This window comes from Oryctolagus cuniculus, chromosome 6 (assembly GCF_051225735.1).
Source record: "Oryctolagus cuniculus isolate XC-2025 breed Fujian yellow rabbit chromosome 6, ASM5122573v1, whole genome shotgun sequence".
NCBI lineage: Eukaryota > Metazoa > Chordata > Mammalia > Lagomorpha > Leporidae > Oryctolagus > Oryctolagus cuniculus.
The window spans coordinates 76,650,932-76,674,260 of NC_142872.1; the positions used below are offsets into that span (position 1 = coordinate 76,650,932).

Consider the following 23,329-nt stretch of genomic DNA (forward strand, 5'->3'; position numbering starts at 1 on the left):
TCTCACAATTCGCCCTTCAAAATAAGCAAAAGTGTTGCTCCTTCCATCAAGTGTAAGCTGTGCCCCATCCTGCGTCTCCAAGAATACATATGAACTCTTCTCCCCTTGATCTTCTATATCAATTACAGAAGCTCATCCCATTGACTAATCCAGAATGCGTTTATAGATTGTGATTACAACCTAGACCTCAACTCCTAGTACCCTAGTCCTATGTGCATGTAGCAGATTGAAGAAATGTCCACAAATTCCTCCCATTATGATTTATTCCCCTTTGAAGGCGATTTTGCCATTTCATCCTTCAAGGTATGGATGGAGCCTCTTTCTTCAACACTTGAATCTGATCTTGGCCAAGTGACTTGATTAGCCAAATAAGACACTAGAAAGCGTGATACAAACATGCTTGAAAAGCACTCATCCTTGGCTACATTAAGTATAGAATCATGGCAATGAGCAAGCTCAATCTGATGACTAGAGAGACCACGTGGAGAAGAAAGGCTTCCCAGCTGATGCTATCCAACTGTCAGATATGTGACTGCAACTACTCTACACCAGAAGGTCTCTGCCAGCCTAGACCAGAAGAACTGCCATATCCATGCATGTGTCATTGAGAAACAGCAGTTCTTTATTGTTCCAGTTACTGGGTTCTACAGTAATTCATTATACTGCAAAAGTTTAACTGAGAGAATGTACAAGAACCACACAGAAATTTCGCTCATTTTCTCAGATTCTCATTAAAACTAAGGAATTAAAGGTAGCCAGACATCAAGAGGGTTGTGTTCCTCAAGGTTACACTCTCACAGGTCAGATTCTTCATGGCACCTGCCTACACAATAGCTCAAAAAAAAGTAAGTTTTTTTTAGCTTTTATTTAGTAAATATAAATTTCCAAAGTACAGTTTATGGATTACAATGAATTTCCCCCCCATAACTTCCCTCCACCCGCAACCCTCCCAACCCCTGCTCCCTCTCCCATTCCATTCACATCAAGATTCATTTTTCAATTATCTTTATACACAGAAGATCAATTTAGTGTATATTAAGTAAAGATTTCAACAGTTTGCACCCACACAGAACATAAAGTGTAAAATACTTTTTGAATGCTAGTTATAGCATTAATTCATATTGAACAACACATTAAGAACAGAGTTCCTACATGAGGAGTAAGTGCACAGTGACTCCTGTTGTTGACTTAACAATTTCACACTCTTGTTTATGGCGTCAGTAATCTACCTAGGCTCCAGTCATGAGTTGCCAAGGCTATGGAAGCCTTTTGAGTTTGCCGACTTCGATCTTATTTAGACAAGGTCATAGTCAAAGTGGAGGTTCACTGCTCCCTTCAGAGAAAGGGATGATCTGTTCTTTCTACTGGGATATCACTCTCAGAGATCTTTCATTTAGGTTTTGTTTGTTTGTTTTTTTTGTTTTTTAAGGTGTTTTTTTGTTTTTTTGTTTTTTGTCAGAGTGTCTTGGCTTTCCATGCCTAAAATACTCTCATGGGCTCTTCAGCCAGATCCGAATGCCTTAAGGGCTGATTCTGAGGCCAGAGTGCTGTTTAGGACATCTGCCATTCTATGGGTCTGCTGTGTATCCCGCTTCCCATGTTGGATCGTTCTCTCCCTTTTTTATTCTATCAGTTAGTATTAGCAGACACTAGTCTTGTTTATGTGATCCCTGTGACTCTTAGACCTATCAGTGTGATCCACTGTGAACTGAAATTGATCACTTGGACTAGTGAAATGGCATTGCTACATGCCACCTTGATGGGGTTGTATTGGAATCCCCTGGCACATTTCTAACTCCACCATTTGGGGCAAGTCCGCTTGAGCATGTCCCAAATTGTACATTTCCTCCCTCTCTGATTCCCACTCTTGTATTTAACAGAGATCACTTTTCAGTTAAAATTTAAACACCTAAGAATAATTGTGTGTTAATTACAGAGTTCAACCAATAGTATTAAGTAGAACAAAAAAAAATACTAAAAGGGATAAAGTATTACATTGTACATCAACAGTCGGGACAAGGGCTGATCAAGTCACTGTTTCTCATAGTGTCCATTTCACTTCAACAAGTATGTTTTTACATATACATAGCGAAAAAAATAGGGAAAGCCTCCAGATAAATTCAAAGAGACCAGAGAAAAATGGAAGAGGCCAATACTGAGCACACAATTCCAAGTGACACATCAACCAACAACCTAAGCACGTGAGTTTTTTCAGAGGGAACAAAATTCAGTAACAGGAATCCATGAGGACAAACAAGCCCAGAGCTGGGCTAGAAGGAAAAAGAAGCTGTAATTCAAAGAACAAACTAAATTTAGGCAATGGGAACCATAGCCAGAAACAGAATCACAGATTCAACTGCGGAATAAATTTTCTCTTTAAATGCTAGCAAATGATGCCCAGTTTATTGCAAACACATGCAGATATTCACCATTTTTTGCCCCATGGATAATTTTTTTAAACTTGTTCAATTATTAATGCCCAGGAGTAAAAAGATGATTATCACATTTTTTATCACAATGACTTGATATTTGTCAATGCCCATAAATAATATCATTATCACATGGATGCCAAGATGTTTCTGAATAAATGTTTTATTTTGGAGTTTATCACTGGATTAACTCAAGCTTGGTTAAAAATAATGAATACCAAGAATGCTTTGGTCTGCTAAACCAAAAATGCATCTTAGCCCCCAAATTCAGCTAACCTTAGATGAACTACCATTCCCAAAAATATTGTAAAGCCATTGTACTTTTTCTTGTGGATATGAAAGCAAAATTTGTCCCAAGACATTTCAATTTGTTTTTGCCCAAGGGAATCAAGGATATGTTTTGAACCAAAACACTTTAGAATTTCAGATGCATTCAGAAATGCTTTCTCATCTTAAAGAAAAGGATTGCCATCCTTGGTGTTTGTCAGCGCAAAGCTGTAATTCTGTGGCATATTTAGTCTCGTGAAAATTAACCTCCTGCATATCCAAGCACTATAACTACTTCACGTAATATACACACTTGAAATCCATCAGAAAAGCACACTATCAATAACTGATAAATACATGTGTCAAGTGAGCTGGCACTGTGGCATGGCAGCTAAGGCTGCGGCCTGCATTGCTGGCATCCCATATGGATGCTGGTTCACGTCCTGGCTTGTCCACTTCTGATCCAGCTCCTTGCTAATGTGCCTGGGAAAGCAGTGGAGGATGGCCCAAGTGCTTGTGCCCCTGCACCCAAGTGTTAGACCTGGAAGAAGTTCCTGGCTCCTGTCTTTAGATTGATCCAGTTCTGTGTATTGCAGCTATTTGGGGAGTGAACCAGCAGATGAAAGATCTCTCCCTCTCTCTCTCTTTGCTTCTACCCCTCTGCAACTCTACCTTCCAAATAAATAAATATTTTTTTAAATGTGTCAATTAAAAAACAGAGGCACTTAGCAGAATCGTTCCTCTCTCCTAGGAATAATTAACTCTGAGATCCAAGATTGCTGAATAGAGGCCCTTGCTCTAGCCTGTACCACATAAAAGAACTAGAACAAAGAATGAACCACATGGGCAGGAGACTGGTGAAGGGAACATTTCAATAAAGAAATGACAGGAACCCCATACACACAGAGATGCAGAAAGGCAGCATAGAGAGAACAAAGCATGTCTCAGCTCCTACTGCAGCTCTGTCTTGGGAGGACACCATCTAGCCAGCAAAAAGTAAGCAGACATCGCTCATTGCAGTAGATGGGCAGCCCTAACTAGAGGAGAATTGCAGAATTCCAAATTCCAAATACCTCACTGGCTTTAAAATCAAGTATCAGAAGTTGACTGGGGTCTGGCTCTGGGGGCCCAGAGGACCAGAGATGAGGAAGTTCCTTTCTGTGACTCAGCATAGAGTTCCAAGTGGTCAGGACACAAGCCACAGCATCACCCTTGCACACCTTATGGGAACTAAAGTCAGGCCTTTATGTGTCCTGAAGCCCTGGAACTATGGCTGTTGATGCCGCAATCCCTGGAGTAACTTGCACTCACTGGCAGGGACTGCATTTCTCTTCTTCAGGCTGGTGGCTGCCAGGCCAGAATCCTCAGCATAGCCTGCACTCATGCTGGGAGAGCTAGGTAAGGACTGTGATGCATCCAGCAGCTCTGGGATTGTGACAGTTGTTTCTCTAAGTCCCAGGAATACCTGTGTTCCCCCATGGGCCTGGGGAAGGCCCTACTTGCATTCCTTCACCCCAGCTCTGCACCTACTAGTGCACAATCCCCAGTTTAACCTGAAATCACCATTTGGGTCATGGGTAAGGTGCTCTCCAAGTCATGCAGCTGTTGGACTGTGATATTTGGAGCTATATTCCACACAGTTACCTGAGTTCACTGAAGGACCTGGGCAGGGACCCCACTACATCCTGTTGCTTTGGGTCTGTGGTTGTACTCTAAGTCCCAGGGATACCTATATTCACTCCTTTTGGTCCTGCAGACATCTCTGTCCACAGCCTACCAATCCAGGTTTAAAACTGCTAGTGCCCAATTCCCAACATAACCAGTGATCAACCTCTGAAACATCAGGAAGGTGCCCTCTGAGTCCTGCAGCTCTGAGGCCAGCACTGTTGGGGGTATATTCCATAGTCACCTGAGTACTCCCTATGGGACCAGAGAGGACCCTATCTACATTCCACTGCTCCATATTTGTGCCTGCCAGCACACAATCCCCAGAATAACCTAGGCATGAAACATGGAACTCACGTAAGATATCCACTGTATCCTGCAGCTTTGAGACTGAAATTTTTGAAGCTATCAGTCCTGTGAACACCTGGGCTTGCCCTGAGGAACCTGCAGAAGGTTCTATTTCCACTCAACTACAGCAGGCCTATGGTTTACAGTGAAAAACCCCCAGCATAATTTATGTTCTTCCCCTGTGCCCTAGGCAAGGTACCCTACTGCCCTACAGCTCCAAGACTGTGACTTTTAGTACTAATTTCATCTAAGTCACCTTTATCCACACTGAGAGATCTAGCAAGGACTTATCTGAATTCCACTGCTCCAGGCCCAAACCTATCAGTCTACTATCCCCATAACAAATTGTATTCAACTCAGGGCCTGTGCTGTGGTGCAGCTGGTAAAGCCGCCTCCTGCAGTGCCAGCATCCCATATGGGCACTGGTTCAAGACCTGGCTGCTCCACTTCCCATCCAGCTCTCTGCTGTGACCTGGTAAAGCAGTAAAAGATGTCCCAAATTGGAGAGGGCGTAGGAGGTGGGATGGTTTGAGGGTGAGAGGGTGGGTACGGCGGGGGGTGGGGGGAGGGGAGAACCGCTATAATCCAAAAGGTGTACCTATGAAATTTATATTTATTAAATAAAAGCTTTCAAAAAAAAGAGATGCCCCAAGTCCTTGGGCCCCTGCACCTATGTGAAACCTGGAAGAAGCTCCTGGCTCCTGGCTTCAGATGGGTGCAGCTCCGGACATTAAAGCCAATTGGGAAGTGAACCAGTGGATGGAAGATTTTCTCTCTCTCTCTTTCTCTCTCTGTCTTTCCTTCTCTTTCTGTGTAACTCTGACTTTCAAATAAATAAAAAATATTTTTTTAAAAAATTGTATTCAACTCACAGAAACTGGAAAATGTCCCCTTCAAATTTCCCAGGATTGATACAGGGTTTTTGGTGCTTTAAGCCTGAGAGTGACTAACAACCACCCAAGAGGACCCAGGGACATCCTCATTCAAATCACATAGTTCCAGGGTCATACTCTTGGTTCCACAAGTACAAGTATTACTCTGGCTTGCCTGTGGAACAAGGGGAAAGCCCTATCTGTGTTCTTACAGCAGCAGATGTAAGTATTTTCATCACAAACCCCAGTGTAATTGACACCTAACTGTGTAGCCTCAGGATATGAACATTTAAATTCCCACGTACACTTCAAAGTCATACAGTTATTCCATGAACTGCTGCAGAGTAGACAACTGTGATTCCCTTAGACACTGCTGACATTGATTATAGATGAAGTAATCACTCAGGGTTTGCGCTTGAGGCCTATCTAGAATCAAAGACAAAGCAACTACCAAAATGACACCCCACAGTACATCTAAAAAATGTTTCCAATAAGAACGACTCCATGAAGAAGAATGTTAATTCCAGATGCACAGACATCAATGTAAAGACACAGAAAAAATGAAAAAAGAAGCATAACACATCCAAAAGAGCAAAATAGTTCTCCAGAAATAGATCCTAATTTGAAGTCAATCTATGAAAAGTCTGAAAAAGAATTCAAAATATCGATCCTAATGAAACTTAATGAAATGCAAGACAATATAAATACACAATTCAAAGAAATTAGGAAGCCAATCTATGATGTGAATGAGAAATTCAATGGAGATGTGTCATTAAAAAGAATATATCAGAAATTTTTGAGCTGAAAATTTACATCAATGAAATAAAAAATATAAGAGTTTCAATTAAAAAAAGAGACCAAGTGGAAGAACAAATTTCTGATCATGAAGAAAACCTTTTAGAAATAACCAATCAGACAAAAGTAGAAGGAAGAGAATTAAAAAGAATGAACAAATTACGTTAGACAAGAGATACCATTAAATGAAAAAATATTCCTATTATATTCATACCTGAAGTAAAAGAGATGAAAAAGTTGGTGATAACCTATTTACTGAAATAGTAATTGAAAACTTCCCATATCTTGAAAGAAATATGAACATTCAGACACAGGAAGCTCAAAAAACCCAAATCAGACACAAATAAATTAGACCTTCTCCAAAGTATATTATAGTCAAATTGTCAAAAGTTAAGGACAGGTGCTGGTGCTGTGGTGTAGTGGGTAAAGCCACCGCCTGTGATGCTGGCATCCCATATAGGCACCAGTTTGAGTCCTGGCTACTCCACTTCCAATTCAGCTCACTGCTATGGTCTGGGAAAGTAGTAGAGAATGGCCTAGGTCCTTGGGCCCCTGCAACCGCATGGGAGACCTGGAGGAAGTCCTGCCTCCTGCCTTCAGATCGGCACAACTCCAGCCACTGCGGCCATCTGGGGAGTGAACCAGCTGATGAAAGTCTCTCTCTCTCTCTCGCTCTCTCTTTCCCCCTTTGCTTCTGCCTCTCTACAATGCTGTCTTTCAAATAAATAAATAAATCTTAAAAAAAAAGTTAAGGACAAGAAGAGAATTCTAAAGACATTGAGAGAAAAACATCAGGTTTAATATAAAGGCAAATCCAGTAGTCTAACAACAAAACTCTCAGCAGAAATCCTAAGGCCACAAGAGAATAGAATGATATATTCAAGGTTTTGAAAGAAAAAACCTCCATCCAAGAATACTATATCCCACAAAGCTATCCTTTAGATAAAGTATTTCCTAACAAGCAGAAATGGAAAGAATTCATTACCACCAGACCATCCCTACAAGAATTATTGAAATAAGTTCTACATTAAAAGTTTTAAAAAAGCAAATATTAAAACACATGACAATACAAAATCTGCTAACAGAACAGAAACACCAAAGAAAAAGAAAAGCTATGGCTAACATAAATATCTATGCACCCAGCACAAGGCCGCCCAAAACATAAAGCAAATATCATGAGACTTAAAGGGAGAGATGAGCTACAATACAACTTCAGGGAAGGCATTCACAGCCCACCGTCACCAACGAACAGGTCATCCTGACAGAAAATCAACAGAGATACATCAGAATTGAACCAAAAGTAGAGAAAATGGACATAACAGACATTTACAAAACATTTCAACAAACACCTACACAATACACATTCTTTTCTCAGCACATGGAACATTTTCCTGGCTAGACTATGCATTAGGCTACAAATCAAGTCTCAGTAAACTTGTACAACGTTGAAATTACACCATGAATCATCTCAGACCTCAAAGGAATAAAACTAGAAATCAATAACAAGAATAACAATAGGAAAATTGCCATTACATGGAATTTGAACAACATGTTCCTGAACGACCGATGGATCATTGAAGAAATTTGAAAAAACTTCCAGAAACAAACGAAAATGAAAACACAATATACCAAAACTGTGTGTACAACAAAAGCATTATTAAAAGGGAAGTTTATAGCAATAAGTGCATATGGTTAAAAAACGTAAAAATACAAAACAAATAATAAATATATGATAGTCTCAAGAAGTTAGAAAAACAAGAATAAACCAAAATCAAAATTAGCAAGAGGAAAGAAATACTAAGGATCAGAACAAAAATAAAAGAAATTAAAACTAAAAATGCAAATCATCAACAAAATGAAAAGCTGATTTTTAAAAATGTGGGCAAAATTGATAAATCTTTAACCTAACTGACCAAGAAAAAAGAAAACTCAAATAAAATTAGAGATAAAAAATTACAAATAATATCACAAAGCCGGCGCCACGGCTCACTAGGCTAATCCTCCGCCTTGCGGCGCTGGCACACCGGGTTCTAGTCCCAGTCAGGGCGCCGGATTCTGTCCCGGTTGCCCTTCTTCCAGGCCAGCCCTCTGCTGTGGCCAGGGAGTGCAGTGGAGGATGGCCCAGGTGCTTGGGCCCTGCACCCCATGGGAGACCAGGAGAAGTACCTGGCTCCTGCCATCGGATCAGCACAGTGCGCCGGCCGTAGCGCGCCAGCCGCGGCGGCCATTGGAGGGTGAACCAACGGCAAAGGAAGACCTTTCTCTCTGTCTCTCTCTCTCACTGTCCACTCTGCCTGTCAAAAAATAATAATAATAATAATAATATCACAAAATTTTGAAGGATTGTAAGACATGATTGTGAGCAATTACATTTTCAAAAACTGGAAAAACTTCTAGGAAATTTATAAATTCCTGGATACAAATTACCTAACAAGATTAAATTAAAAAGATATAGAAAGTCTAAACAAACCTATAAAAGTAACAAAGTTGAAGCAGTAATCAAAACTCTCCCAGAAAATAAAAGTGACAAACCTCATGGCTTTACAGCTGAATTCTACAAAATATTTAAAGAGGAACTAATTCTAATACTTCTCAAATTTCTACAATTTTGATAAAGGTGTAACTCTGCCATGCTTTTTTTATGAGGCCAACATTACTTTGATTCCAAAACCAAGGACACAACACAAAAAGAAAACTACAGACCAATATACTTGATGCATATATACGCAAAAATTCTTGGCAAAATATTAATGAGCTGAATTCGACACCACATCAAAAAGATCATACATCATGAGCAAATGGAATTTATACCAGAGTTACAAGGATGGTTCAATATTTACAAATCAATAGGTGTAAATTGCAGCAAGAGAATGAAGAACAAAAGCCATATAATCATCTCAGTACATGCAGAAAAAGCATTTATTTGATAAGACTCAGCAATGCTTTTTAACAAAAACTCTCAACAAATGAGGTATACAAAGAACACACCTCAAAAGAAAAAAAAACTGTATATGACAAATCCATAGTCAAAATCATATTGAATAGAGAAATGCTGAAAGCATTTAACCCCAGATCTGGAAAAAATACAAACAAGGTTCACTTTCACCATTCTTATTCCATTTAGTACTGGGAATCTTAGCAGAGCAATTAGTGTAGAGAAAGAAATAAAAGGCATCAAAATTCCAAAAGAGAAGGCCAAAATATCTATGCTTGAAGACAACATGGTTTTGTACATGGAAAAACTTCTGCACGCTATAAAAATGCTGTTCAATGATAAGCTAATTCAGTACGTCTGATATACAAATCAAAACACACACATGCACACACACACACACACACGCAAAGTAGTATTTTATATCCCAATAATTATCTTGCTGAAATGAGAATGAAAAAATAAATCCCATTCACAATAGCTACAAAAATTTAAATATTTAGGAATAAATTTCACCAAAAAAGTGAAAGATCTCTACAATGAAAATTATAAAATATTGATGAAAGAAATCATCAACGCACAAAAAAATGGAAAAATATTTCTTGTTCATGAATTGGAAAAATTAGCATTGTTAAAATTACCCAAATTACCTCAAGCAATTTACAGATTCAAATCAATCACTATCAAAATACCAATGGTGTTCTTTACATAATTAGAAAAAACAATCATACATTCATAGAGAACCAGAAAAGACCCAGAATAGTCAAAGTGATCATTTGAACCCCCCCCCCAAAATCAAACTGAAGGCAACAAAATACCTGATTTCAAACCATACTATGAAGCAATAAAACTGCATGATACTGTTATAAACACAAACACATAGGTCAATGGAACAGAATAGAGAAGTCAGAAATCAGTAAAATTGATTTTTGACAAAAAAGTATGTACATCCAACTAATTTTTGACAACAGTGTCAAGAAGACACATTAGAGAAAGAATAGTTTTTATAATAAGTGGTGCTAGCAAAACTGGATATGCATATATACAAAAATGGTTCCTACCTATCACCATACACAAAAATCAACGCAAAACAGATCAAAGTTCAGCTCTCTGCTAATGCTCCCCAGGGAAAATTAGCAAGAGATAGCTCAGGTTATTGGGCTACTGCCACCAACATAGGAGACCTGGATGAAACTCCTGGCCCATGGTGTCAGCCTGGCCCAGCCCCAGCCATTGTGGTCACTTGGGGAATGAACCATAGGATGGAAAGTCTCTATGTGTGTGTCTGTCTGTCTGTCTCTTTTTCTCTCTGCAACTCTGCCTTTCAAATGAATAAACTAAAATATTTTTTTACAAAATAGATGAAATAAAGACTTAAATTTAAGACCTGAAACTATGAAATCACTAGAAGAAAACATACAGGAAACATTTCAAGACATTGGTTGAGGTGATGACATCTTAGAAAAGACCCCAAAGTCGGCACCGCGGCTCAATAGGCTAATCCTATGCCTGTGGCACCCGCACACTGGGTTCTAGTCCCTGTCGGGGTGCCAGATTCTGTCCCGGTTGCCCCTCTTCCAGTCCAGCTCTCTGCTGTGGCCCAGGAGTGCAGTGGAGGATGGCCCAAGTGCTTGGGCCCTGCACCCCATGGGAGACCAGGAGAAGCACCTGGCTCCGGGCTTCAGATCAGCTTGGTGAGCTGGCCGCGGCACGCCGGCTGCAGCGGTCATTGGGGGGTGAACCAATGGAAAAAAGGAAGACCTTTCTCTCTGTCTCTCTCTCTCACTGTCCACTCTGCCTGTCAAAAAAAAAAAAAAGAAAAGAAAAGAAAAGAAAAAAGACCCAAAAAGCACAGGCAACAAAAGCAAAACTAGACAAATGGGATTATATCAAATTCAGAAGCTTCTGTACAGCAAAGGAAGCAATTAACAGAGAGAAGAGACATCTGACACAATGGGAGAGAATATTTGTAAGCTACTCAACTAAAAAATAATTAATATCCAGCCTATCATAAACAAAAAACTCAGCAACAAGAAAGCAAAAAAATCTAGCTTAAATATAAGCAAAAACTAAATAGACAGTTCTCGAAAGAAGAAATACAAATGGACAACAATTATATGAAAAAAATGCCCAATATATTTCACTAATTAGCAGGGAAATACAAATCAAAATCAGAATGAGATAATGCCTCACCCCTGTTAGAATAGCTATTAACAAAAATACAGAAAATAGCAAATGTCGGTGAAGATGTGAAGAAAGTGAAACTCTTTTTTGATTTGCCCAGTCATAATTTCCACATAAAGTCATTGTATTACAGAGATACTATGTTTATTGCTCCATGGTTCATAATAGCCAAGATATGGACTCAATCAAGGTGTCCATCATCAAATCAATAAATGAATTAAACATGATATATATATATAAAATATGATATCATTTGATTATAAAAATGAATGAATCCTGTCATTGGCAGCAATGTGGGTGGAAATTCAGGGCACTATTAAGTGAAATAAGCCAGATACAGAAAGAAAAATATTCTATGTTTGTCCTCATATGTGGAAGCTAAAAAATAAAACAAATAATCTCAATATGAAGACATAATGGTGATTATTAGAAGATGGGGAATGGAGGGATGAAAGGGAGTTTGAATAATGAGTACTGTATCACAGTCAGATTGAAGAAATAAGTTTCTTTTTTTTATTATTTGACATATAGAGTTAGACAGTGAGAGAGACAGAGAGAAAGGTCTTCTTTCCATTGGTTCACCCCTCAAATGGCCACTATGGCCAGAGCTATGGCGATCTAAAGCCAGGAGCCAGGTGCTTCCTCCTGGTCTCCCATGCTGGTGCAGGGCCAAAACACTTGAGCCATCATCCTCCTCTGCCCTCCTGGGCCACAGCAGAGAGCTGGACTGGAAGAGGAGCAACCAGGACTAGAACCCAGTGCCCATATGGGATGCTGGTGCCAGAGGCGGATGATTAACCAAGTGCGCCACGGTGCTGGCCCCAGAAATAAGTTTCTATTGTACGACCTATTGGGGACTGTAGTTGACAATAACCTACTATAAACTTATGGTAGAAACAAGTAAGAAAAATAAGCTCCAAGCTTCCATTTTAAAGCAATGTCAAAGAAAAGGAAATTTTGACTACCCTGTTTTAATCATTATACGTTGCATACATGTATTAAAATGCCACACTGTGGCCCATAAACATGTGCAATGATTATTATTAAAAATAGTTTAAGAGAATAATTAACTCAATGTTATTAAGAATATTAATCAAATATCAAGCATTTATTGCCCACCTTATATTCATACATGTTATCAACAAATATTTAGTGAGAAAGCTACCATGTTCTAAATGCTGGTTCTGCATGTTGGAGTATATGACAAATAAGGAAATTTTAGCCACTTCCCTTCATAGAATTCAGCAGGAAGATGAGAAAGTAAAAAATAAGCAAATTGATAAAGAAAAAAAGAACCTCTGTGGTTTTATAATAAATGAAATAAGGAAGACATCATGATAGAAGAGGGGGAAGAGTGTGTTAGTTGACTTAAAGTGAAGTCTAGAGGTGATGACATTAAAATTAAGATAAAATGTTGGGGGAAAAAATAGTCCAGAAAAATGGTAAACAGCAGGTGCACAGGCTGATGAGATGTAGCCCTCACAGTGTTTGAAGAAACAAATGAATAAAAGGTCAAGTATAGAAGGAAAAGGAAAAACGGAAGATGAATACAGTATGTATGGACAGATCTTCTAGCTCACGTCCCTGTTTTTCTTTGGAATCGCCCTGGAGTGAGAGGCAACACTAACTTGACAATGTCACAGAAAGCATGTGTAGATTCCTGCAGAGGCCACAGGAATGTGCTCACTACCTATTGCTTAGTTCAATGCTTAGCAATTCCACTTTCCTTCTCCTAAGTCACACATCTTACAGAAACCAAGAGATTCTTATCTTTTACTTAGCAAATAGTGTTTTAATTGGTTGGAGCATTGATTAGAAGTTTTATGAAATGCTTTTCTTGATCTCACTCAGAGAATATAGTATCCAGGTACTTGTCATTAATCCAAGCCTTGATGATATAAGTTTCCTGATATTCACTGTCATTTCAATAGACATTTTCATCAAATATGAGCAATAGTAAATAAGATTCTTCCTAAGCCATTATGTACAAAGTCATAAAGGTTTCTGACTTGTGTATTAATTGGCTTTAGCTCTTTAGAAGAGGTAGTATTGTTGACATGCCACTGAGTAGAGAACCACAGAGCTGGATTGAGATGAAATACAGGGAAAAGGTCTACTTCTTCACTCAAGAAGTATACTTTTTACACTGTCAATCTAGAAGACTGAAAGATCTTTTCTATTGTGTAAAACATGGAAATCAAGGATGATGTGTACCTGTGAGGTCTACTAGATGGATCATGAATTATTAAGGTAGCAACTAGAATGGACTGATTTTAAGAAAGCAAACCTTTAGGGCTGAGTGATGAAGATTTGGGAGGCTTTGTGTGTTAGACTGGGGCATCTCAGTTGAACAGGAAACTGTAAGGCTCTTGTGCCAGACTATAACAGGATTCTAGTAGTTCAGGAAAATGTTGTGTAGGTTACACCAGAGGGAAAACGTTGGATAATATATTTTTTAAAAAAGAATTTTTTGAACACAGTGCTTAGTGAATCCACAAATGGAAACATTTAAATAAAAATATTAGTTATCTCTTTAATGTTCTATTGAAAGAAAGTTGTAGCATTCAACCCTGTCTGAAACACACGTTCTTGCAGTTTCTTTCTGCAGTCTCTTACCTAAACCTATCCATCCAGACATTCAGTTATCCACAGGCATGGATTTCTGAGTTGGAGCAGGCAATACTTGAAAATGCCTATATGGCATTCACCACCAATACACCAAAAGAGCATGACTATTGTCAATGGTTGTATTTGTGAGCTAACTTTTCCAAAATTTGTTTCTTACCCAGGTTCATTAAAGTTCCTAATTCTAATGTGTTCACAGGCTTTGCAAGGTCTTTGTTGACAGTCATTTACACAAAATTTTTTCAATGTATGGGATTTGTTGCAATTATTGAGTAATTAGACTTGAATGTGAAATATTGTGTGAAATTTTTGTTTTTCTTGATCTCCAAATTACAGTTTTTGTGTCAGGGTCAGGAACAGAAATGTATTTTTAGCATTCAAATGTTTTCAGATACATGATCTACTGAATAAAACAATTTGCTACACTTGGAAATGTTCATATATATGAGTTTTGCTAATGATTGACAGTGTTTCACAAGAAAATGAAGAACTGCTTTAGTTAAAACGAACAAAATAGAAACAATGATCCATCAACACCATAAGCCATTGTTGATTTTTCTTACAACTTACAGATACAGCAAATTTTCCAGTCCTTCAAATGCATTTCTGGAAATCTTTCTGATTTGATTGTTGTTCAGCAGACTGAAAAAAGCAAAAGAGCAAATGGCAGAATGAAAAACAGGTTCTGCAAACATTGTGAGAGCATTGCTAAATATAGCTTTTTACATAGTAGAAAAATATTTAGTGACATACTTCCCCACATTTATAAGTTTATAACTTTCCATTCAAAAAGGCTATATTAAAACATTAGCTTGTTACAAAAGACTTTTCAGAATTAATTTATATTTCTTCAAACACTCCTACAATATCCTTAAAGAGCATTTAAATATCAAGGTTAAGACTCTTGCTTTTCTAAAGCATGTCATCTAAAAGGAAAATTATCAACATAGTCATGATAACAAAGGAATAGCTTCCTAACCAAACAGATGGAGAGTTTTGAACACTCAGGCATAAGTGTTTTCCTTGGGACAATAAATATCACAGCTATTGGCACACAATAGACTCTCATTGTGTATTTGTTGAACTGTCAAAGCAAAAATTAATTATACCATAGAATGTGAGACTCTTATTACAGTACCATCAAATGGTCCAAAAATGACTTCTAAAATCCAGGGAGAAATAACAGGTGGCAGAAATAAATTGGATTTGAACAGTAAAACAAGTTATACATAATCACCTTTCAGCAACTTTAAAGGCTTTGGAAAGAATACCCTGGCAAATGAAAACTATAGTTTTTGCTTCAGAAAAATGTGAAATTTCTTTCAAATTTACATTATTATGGAAAGTCTAAACACATGGGGAGAGTCTGCTAATTAGATTGGCACACATGCTCCTGAATATCCTCTGATATCTCAAATTCCAAAGGCTCTAGAAACCCACATCCAGACTCAAATGTTACGAGATTCACTCTTAGGGTGTTACCAAACATTTGTTTTGTACTATTTTTTCTTCTGTATGACTGAGTTAGAAAACAGAAGTGTTTGGGCCAAGGGAGCAGGTGGTAGTTTTAGTTGTTACATATAATTTCCCACACAGTCAGAAGATTCCCAGCCTTGCCTGTCCCTAACCCCCTCACCACGGGCTTCACTGGTAAACTACCCAAAGACCAACTGAAGCAATTGTGTGACACTCTAGCAATGCCACCAAAGCCACCCCTGCCATTTGCAGCACACATTAGAGCTGGTGCCATGCAGAGACAAAGCTGATTTTCATGGATTCTTCTTAGCTTCAATCAATGAACCAACACACTTTATAGTCCACCATGTGTTCAAGGAATTTTTAAACTGGCTGAAAGCAACCTGGCTGTTTAATGTATAGTTAATCCCAGACGCAAATGTTGACCTGAGACAATCTGTCATTTGGTTGTTCTATCTCTGTAACTCTATCATTGGTTACTACACTTCCTTTAGATCTCAAAACTGCCATCATACAAATATTTTCACTTAAAGAGTGACTATGTGACCCTTATTTAATTAAATACATGAAAAATGCATGTAAGATAAAGTTTATTTATGTATACATATACAAGGATAAGTGGTTATGGAAATGCAATTAAAAGATAAAATCATTTAGGTGCGAACTTTTTAAATCTATGCATAGCTTTTTCATAATAGCATTTCCGTGAATTTTTGAAGACTCCTCATGTATGTTACACAATATGATGCATGTGTACATGTGGTAGGAGTTATGGGTGAATAGCCCCAATCTCATCTCAGCCATAGTCCACAGGAAACAACTTGAGGGTCTGTTGCCTTAATTCTCCCAGGGTTGGTGCTAAGGAGAAAGAAGTTGATTCATTTCATACAAAAGATGCTTTCAAGCTTCAACGCTCAATTCTCTTTCAAAATCAGAGTTGGGAAAGGGATATAATATCTCCCCATATTCTTATATAGTCATATAAATTTCAGCAAACATAAAACACAAAATTTCCACAATTGCACTACAGTTATCTTTGTTTTTAATATTGTAATTCAACACAAATGTAAATAAACTAACTTAAGATATCAAACAGTTTAATTCACAGGTTTTCTTGGAAACATTTAGTGCTGACAAAAAACAAAGCCATTAAAAAAACAGTTCACAGTTGAATATATTTCCCAAACACAAGTACGTATTTCTTGTCAAGTTTTTTTTTCCTTTTTTTAATGATTTATTTATTTATTTGAAATGCAGAATTCCAGAGAGGCAGAGGCAGAGAGAAAGAGAGAGGTCTTCCATCCTCTGGTTCACTCCCCATAGCTTCAATGGCCAGAGCTGCGCTAATCCAAAGCCAGGAGCCAGGAGCCTCCTCCAGGTCTCCCATGCGTGTGCAGGGGCCCAAGGACCTGGGCCAGCCTCTACTGCTTAACCAGGTCATCGAGAGAGCTAGATCAGAAGCAGAGTAGCTGGGACTTGAACCGGCTCCCATATGGGATACCGGCATTGCAGGCATCAACTTTACCCACTTTGCCAGAGCACAGGCCCCTCAAGTTTTATTCTAAGCATCATGTTTTTCATCAAAATATCTTTATTGCAATTTACTGGATGGAATCTTTTCCTAGCAATGTTTTGGTTAAAAGATTATGGAAATTGTCATTCACATTATTTTTGTTTTATTTTTCATAAAGGGAATGCATCCAAAATTTATGAGTGAGACTGCTGAAATTCTGGGCCTAAAACACTACCTAATACTCTTTTTACCAAAACTCCACACAAGTTTAGGGAAATCTGTGGTTGTAGTCTATCTGAATATTGCCTCTGATACCTAGGGAGAAAAGAGTCAAACAAAATTCCCAGGTAGAAAGATATTATGTTATTATTGAAGAAATTTGTGGGGCCAGCATGTGGCACAGTTTGTTAAGCTGCCAGCTGTGACACTAATATCCCATATCAGAGTACAGGTTCAAGCTCCAGTTACTCCATTTCCAATCCAGCTTCCTGCCAATGTGACTGGGAAGGCAGTGGAAGACGATCCAGGTGCTCAGGCTCCGGCTCCTGCAACCCATGTGGGAGACCCAGATGGAGTTCCTGGCTCCTAGCTTTGGCCTTGTCCAGTCTCAGCCATTGTGTCTATTTGGGCAGTGATCCAGAGGATGGAAGATCTCTTTCTCTCTGTCTCTCCCTTTCTGTCCTCTATTCTGCCTTTCAAATAAGCAAAATAACTCTTTTTTAAAAAGAAAAGAATTTCTGCAATAGGAAATCTGATAATCCTGATGATCAAGCCCTTGCAGGGAAAGAAGAGCCAGCAAAGGATTATGGGGCCCATGACATGATCTCTGTCATGCTTCAGCCAATTCTGAGTGCCTTGCCCATAGAGTGCACACATGTACTTGTATATTTCATATTATACAAATGTCTACTATGTGGTTGGAGATATTTTGCTAAAAACTAACGAGTAGCTATTAGGCAAGATAAAAGCCCTGGCACACATACATTGATCAAAGTGTAAAATAAATTAAAATTAAATTTTTAAAGCAAAATAGAGCTTTCTAATATGTCACACAAGATTTCTACTTGGAGTAAAGCCAAGATTTACTATGAAAACAAATCATTACATCTACATTTAAATTTAAAGATGATCATTTTTTAAAAGATGCATTTATTTATATACTTATTCAAAAGGCAGAGTGAGACTGAGAGAGAGAAGTGAGAGAGAAAGAGAGAAATTGCTCTTCCATCCACTGGTTCGCTCCCCAAATGTTGGCAATAGCCAGGGCTGGGCCAAGCTGAAGCCAGGAATTCCATCCAGATTGCCCAGTGGCCAAGGACATGCATTGCCAGGAAGCTGGATTGAAAGTAGAGTAGCAAGACTGAACTAGGCACTAGGCTATGACATGTGAGTGTTCCAAGCAGTGGCTTAACTCACTGCACCACAATATCTGCTTCTGGTTTTTTCAATATAACTACCGAATTTTGAATACCAGTTTTATACACAAATATCTTTCTAAGCTTCTTTATTGTTTCTAGTCATTTCTCAATTGAATGTGAGTCCACATTATGCAATCAGACCCTATGCTGACCATATTTTCACCTCCTTCTTTCTGTAATTATAACACATCCCTTCTCACACCTAAAAACACAGGATAACATAGCAGGAGTGCATTTCTCATAATGGAGTCAACATAGTAGAACCGCTTTAATAAATCTTCCCCCAAATCAAAATATGATGCATTTAGTATTCAATTCTCAAAATCCATTATTAACATTTAAAAATCACTTATAAATTTAGGTTTCTAAACAGCTTTAATCTCTGTTATTTTAAGACTTCATTATGGCCGGCACCGCGGCTCACTAGGCTAATCCTCCGCCTTGCGGCACCGGCACACCAGGTTCTAGTCCCGGTCAGGGCACCGGATTCTGTCCCGGTTGCCCCTCTTCCAGTCCAGCTCTCTGCTATGGCCCGGGAGTGCAGTGGAGGATGGCCCAAGTGCTTGGGCCCTGCACCCCATGGGAGACCAGGAGAAGCACCTGGCTCCTGCCATCGGATCAGCACGGTGCGCCGGCTGCAGCGCGCTGGCTGCGGCGGCCATTGGAGGGTGAACCAACTGCAAAGGAAGACCTTTCTCTCTGTCTCTCTCTCTCACTGTCCACTCTGCCTGTCAAAAAATAAAAAAAGAAAAAGACTTCATTATCACCAAGCTTTCACAATGCAAAATCTGGAGTCACCATACACACACACACACACACACATACACACAAGCACACATAAACTGTTGTACCATCTCCTGGTATACAGAACAATTGTCATCCCTGAGCTTGCATGGGACTGTGAGTATACATCATCTTTCTATATGAGAACACAGGAAGCTTCATGTTCAGGGTTCTTGCATAGCTCATCAAAAGAGAAAAAAGAACTAAATACAATAAACTTTTAGTCCATGCATGTAAGTTCTTAAACTAAACTTGCAAGATCAGAGTTCTTAGGGCAATAAGCTTCCTTGAACAGAGCTGTCCAAAAGAAATACAGTGTGAATCACAAACACAAGTCATGGATGTGATTTCCGATTTCTAGCAGCCATTTTAAAAAAGAAAAAAAGAGCCATGTGAAAACAACTTAATTAATATACATTTATTTAACCTAATATATCCACTTATTATCATTCCAATGTGTAATCTATATAAAATTACCAATAAGGTAGTTTAAATTTTACTTCCAGATGTTTTTGCTACCTGTGCATATTTTACATGTACAATGTGTGTCAATTTGGACTAGCCACAAAAAAGTGCTCAGTAGGTGCAATATTGGCCGAGTTCTGCATGCATGTTACCCACAGCTCCCACAAAATCTTTTCTCCGAGCCGGCGCCGTGGCTCAATAGGCTAATCCTCCACCTAGCGGCGCCGGCACACCGGGTTCTAGTCCCGGTTGGGGCGCCGGATTCTGTCCCGGTTGCCCCTCTTCCAGGCCAGCTCTCTGCTATGGCCAGGGAGTGCAGTGGAGGATGGCCCAGGTGCTTGGGCCCTGCACCCCATGGGAGACCAGGAAAAGCACCTGGCTCCTGGCTCCTGCCAGGATCAGCGCGGTGCGCCGGCTGCAGCGGCGGCCATTGGAGGGTGAACCAACGGCAAAGGAAGACCTTTCTCTCTCTGTCTCTCTCTCACTGTCCACTCTGCCTGTCAAAAAAAAAAAAAAAAAAAAAAAAATCTTTTCTCCGGGAAAAGTTCCCTGAACCTCCAGAAGAATTCCCCTCCCTCTCCATGCAATTTACTTTAACATGTATACTTGGGATATTTTCTTTCTGATAAGCCAAGCCTAGATATATTACACAATATGATTTGCTTGGCTCACATCTTTAACTGAGCACTCTAGCAACAACAACCAAAAAATATGGAATTTCGAGCTTTATAATCCTGTAGCCCACTGTATGTAGTGCTGGACACAGGAAACAGTGAAGGACACAGCCTGGAGCATTTTGTAAGCTCCCAGAGATGACTGTCCACACAGCTCAAAGCTTTCCAGCTGCCAAACACCACAGGCCAACTTCGAGAGGTAATTGACACTACTAGAAGTAACTCATTTCATTTTTCAAGGGCCCCAAACTCCTAATGATCCCAACAAAGGTGACAGACAGGAAGCCCAGTTATTTTTGGTTCCTGAGTGAGTTGTGTCCACCATGACTCTCACACCAATTTTCCACACCCTTAGGGACTAAGTGAATGGCTGGTAATTGCCATAGCTGGGAAATCACTACAGTCGCTGAGAAAGCTTTCCCTTGCATTTCACCCAATTTAATACTTGCTCTCTCTTTTTTGTCCTGTTGGTGCTTAGTGGCTCTGAAATACAAAGAAATCAATGCATCAGGGGTCCTGCAAAGAAGGCTCACAAGGCATGGCCACTGTGACCTCTAAGGGCATCCCTCCTGTTTCTTAGTGGACTGTGCAGTATCAGTGTTTGAAAGATAAAATGACAGAAAGAGACAGAAAGAAAGAGAGGGGTTTTCTATCTGCTGATTCACTCCCAAAATACCCACAGCAACCAAGGCTGAGCCAGGTCCAAAACCCCACCTGAGTCTCCCATTAGGGTATCAGGGACTCCTTCAGCCTCCCAGGGCATGTATTAGCAGGGAACTAGAGTCTGAAGCAGATGCAGGACTCAAATCCTGGCACTTTGTTATGTGATGTGAGCATCCCAAGTGGCACCACAACACCACCACCCAAATTATTCCATTACATGGTAATGATTGGCTCTACCTCCCCACAGTGGGTTTCCAGGCCTGCAGGAGGGTTGCTTAAGGCCACAGGGAGTAGGCTTAGCTTCTCCCCTTCGTAGCCATGCCATGTCATACACACTGCCCCGCAAACTGAGCAAACAGTTATGCTCAAGCAGCCTATGCAAGAACAGACACATCAGAAATTACTTTCTTGGGGCAGGCATTTAGCCTGGTGGTTAAAACAGCTGCATGCCACTTCAGACTGTCTGGATCCTGACTCAAACTTCCTGCTCCTGCACACCCTAGGAGGCAACAATGATGGCTCAAATGATTGGGCTCCTGCCACCCACATGGGAACCTGGACTGTGTTCCCAGCTCCTGCCTTCCACCTGGCCAGATCCTAGCTGTTGCAGGCATCTGGGGGAATGAACCAGTCAGCCAGTCAGTGGCTAACAGTGTGCTCTTAGTCTGTCTGTCTGTCTGTCTGTCTCTCTCTCTCTCTCTCTTCCCCCAAACCCACAAACCTCTGCCTCTCAAATAAGTTTAAAAATGTTAAAAAGAGTGCAGTGACATTTCAGACATTTCATCATATATGTCTTTAAAAAAAACTATTTCAATCAGAATCATAAGATCTTTCAGATCTTATGCAATAAAACAGCAACACCAATGATTCTTTTATAATTTCTTCTCTATTAGTCCACTAATAATTTCAGTCATGTTATCTTATTATAGATGCTAATTTATAAAATCCACTCAAATGATTTTTTTTTATTTGACAGAGTTATAGACAGTGAGAGAGAGAGAAAGGAAGGTTTTCCTTCCATTGGTTCACTCCCCAAATGGCCGCTATGGTCAACGCTGTGCCAATCCGAAGCCAGGAGCCAGGTGCTTCTCCTGGTCTCCCATGGGGCGCAGGGGCCCAAGCACTAGGGGCCATCCTCCACTGCCCTCCCGGACCACAGCAGAGAGCTGGACTGGAAGAGGAGCAACCGGAACTAGAACCCGGCGCCCATATGGTATGCTGGCGCCCCAGGCGGAGGATTAATCAAGTGAGCCATGGCACCAGCCCCTCAAATGATTTTTAAAGTAAGTTTTTAGGACAAGAGTAGTGGCACAGCAGGTTAGGCCATTCCTTGTGACAACAGTATCCCACATCAGAGTGCCGATTCAGTTTCAACAGCTCCACCTCTGATTCAGTTCCCTGTTAATGCACCTGGGAAAGCAGCAGAACATGGCCTAAGTACTTGGGTCCCTGCCACTCATGTGGGAGACCAGAATGGAGTTTCTGCCTTCAGCTTCAGCCTGGCCCAGCCATGGTCATTTCAGCCATTTGGACAAAATCTCTCTCTCTCTCTCTCTCTCTTTCTCTCTCTCTCTCTCTCTCTCTCTCTCTCTCAATCTGTCTTTTAAATAAACAAATCTGTTTTCAAAAAAATTATCTTTAGAATTTTTCACATTTTTATTGTCTACAAATTTTATGAAAATAAGGATGACCTGTCTGTATCTTAAAAAGTATGACATAATAAAAGAATACAAGAAACATTTAAATGTATACCAAAAAAAAATACATACATTGCTCTTCAGAGAGCAGAACAATCTGAAAGCATTTGAACTTTTTGGTAAGAGACATTATCTCAAGATAGAAACTAAGAGTATGTGATGGCAGAAGTAAATCTCTCAATAGATGAGATTATAATTTCCTAAATTATGAGTCATCTTTGAATAAAAGCACTTAGTTATAAGTTATGCATTCTTAATTCCACTTTATGGTTGAACTTCAAAAAAGCATAGAATTCTACTACGTTCCTAGAAAATCAATTGCAGATTTCAAGCCTTTTGCTATGAGTTCAATCAGACATATTCAATGGTTTTCTGCTTAGGACTTCCACGTTGATCTCCATGTTGTAAACTACAACTCTCCCCTAGCAGGAGAACATGAAAGAGCATGTCTGTGCTCATAAACCCCTTCCCTCTAGCTGGCATTTTTTAAATGCAAGTGAATTTGCTATTGTCATTTTTCATT

The 23,329-nt window shown here is 39.6% G+C and overlaps 1 protein-coding gene across 3 annotated transcripts in view; it reads right to left on the reverse strand.

The window, feature by feature from the left end:
• Positions 1 to 23,329, reverse strand: part of PXDNL (peroxidasin like) — a 516,369-nt gene that overhangs the window by 264,970 nt on the left and 228,070 nt on the right. For all 3 annotated transcript variants that reach the window (XM_002710472.6, XM_089335219.1, XM_089335220.1), the window contains exon 3: positions 14,688 to 14,759. In XM_002710472.6, coding sequence (XP_002710518.4) covers positions 14,688 to 14,759 — 72 coding nt within the window. The remainder of the gene's footprint in view (positions 1 to 14,687; positions 14,760 to 23,329) is intronic.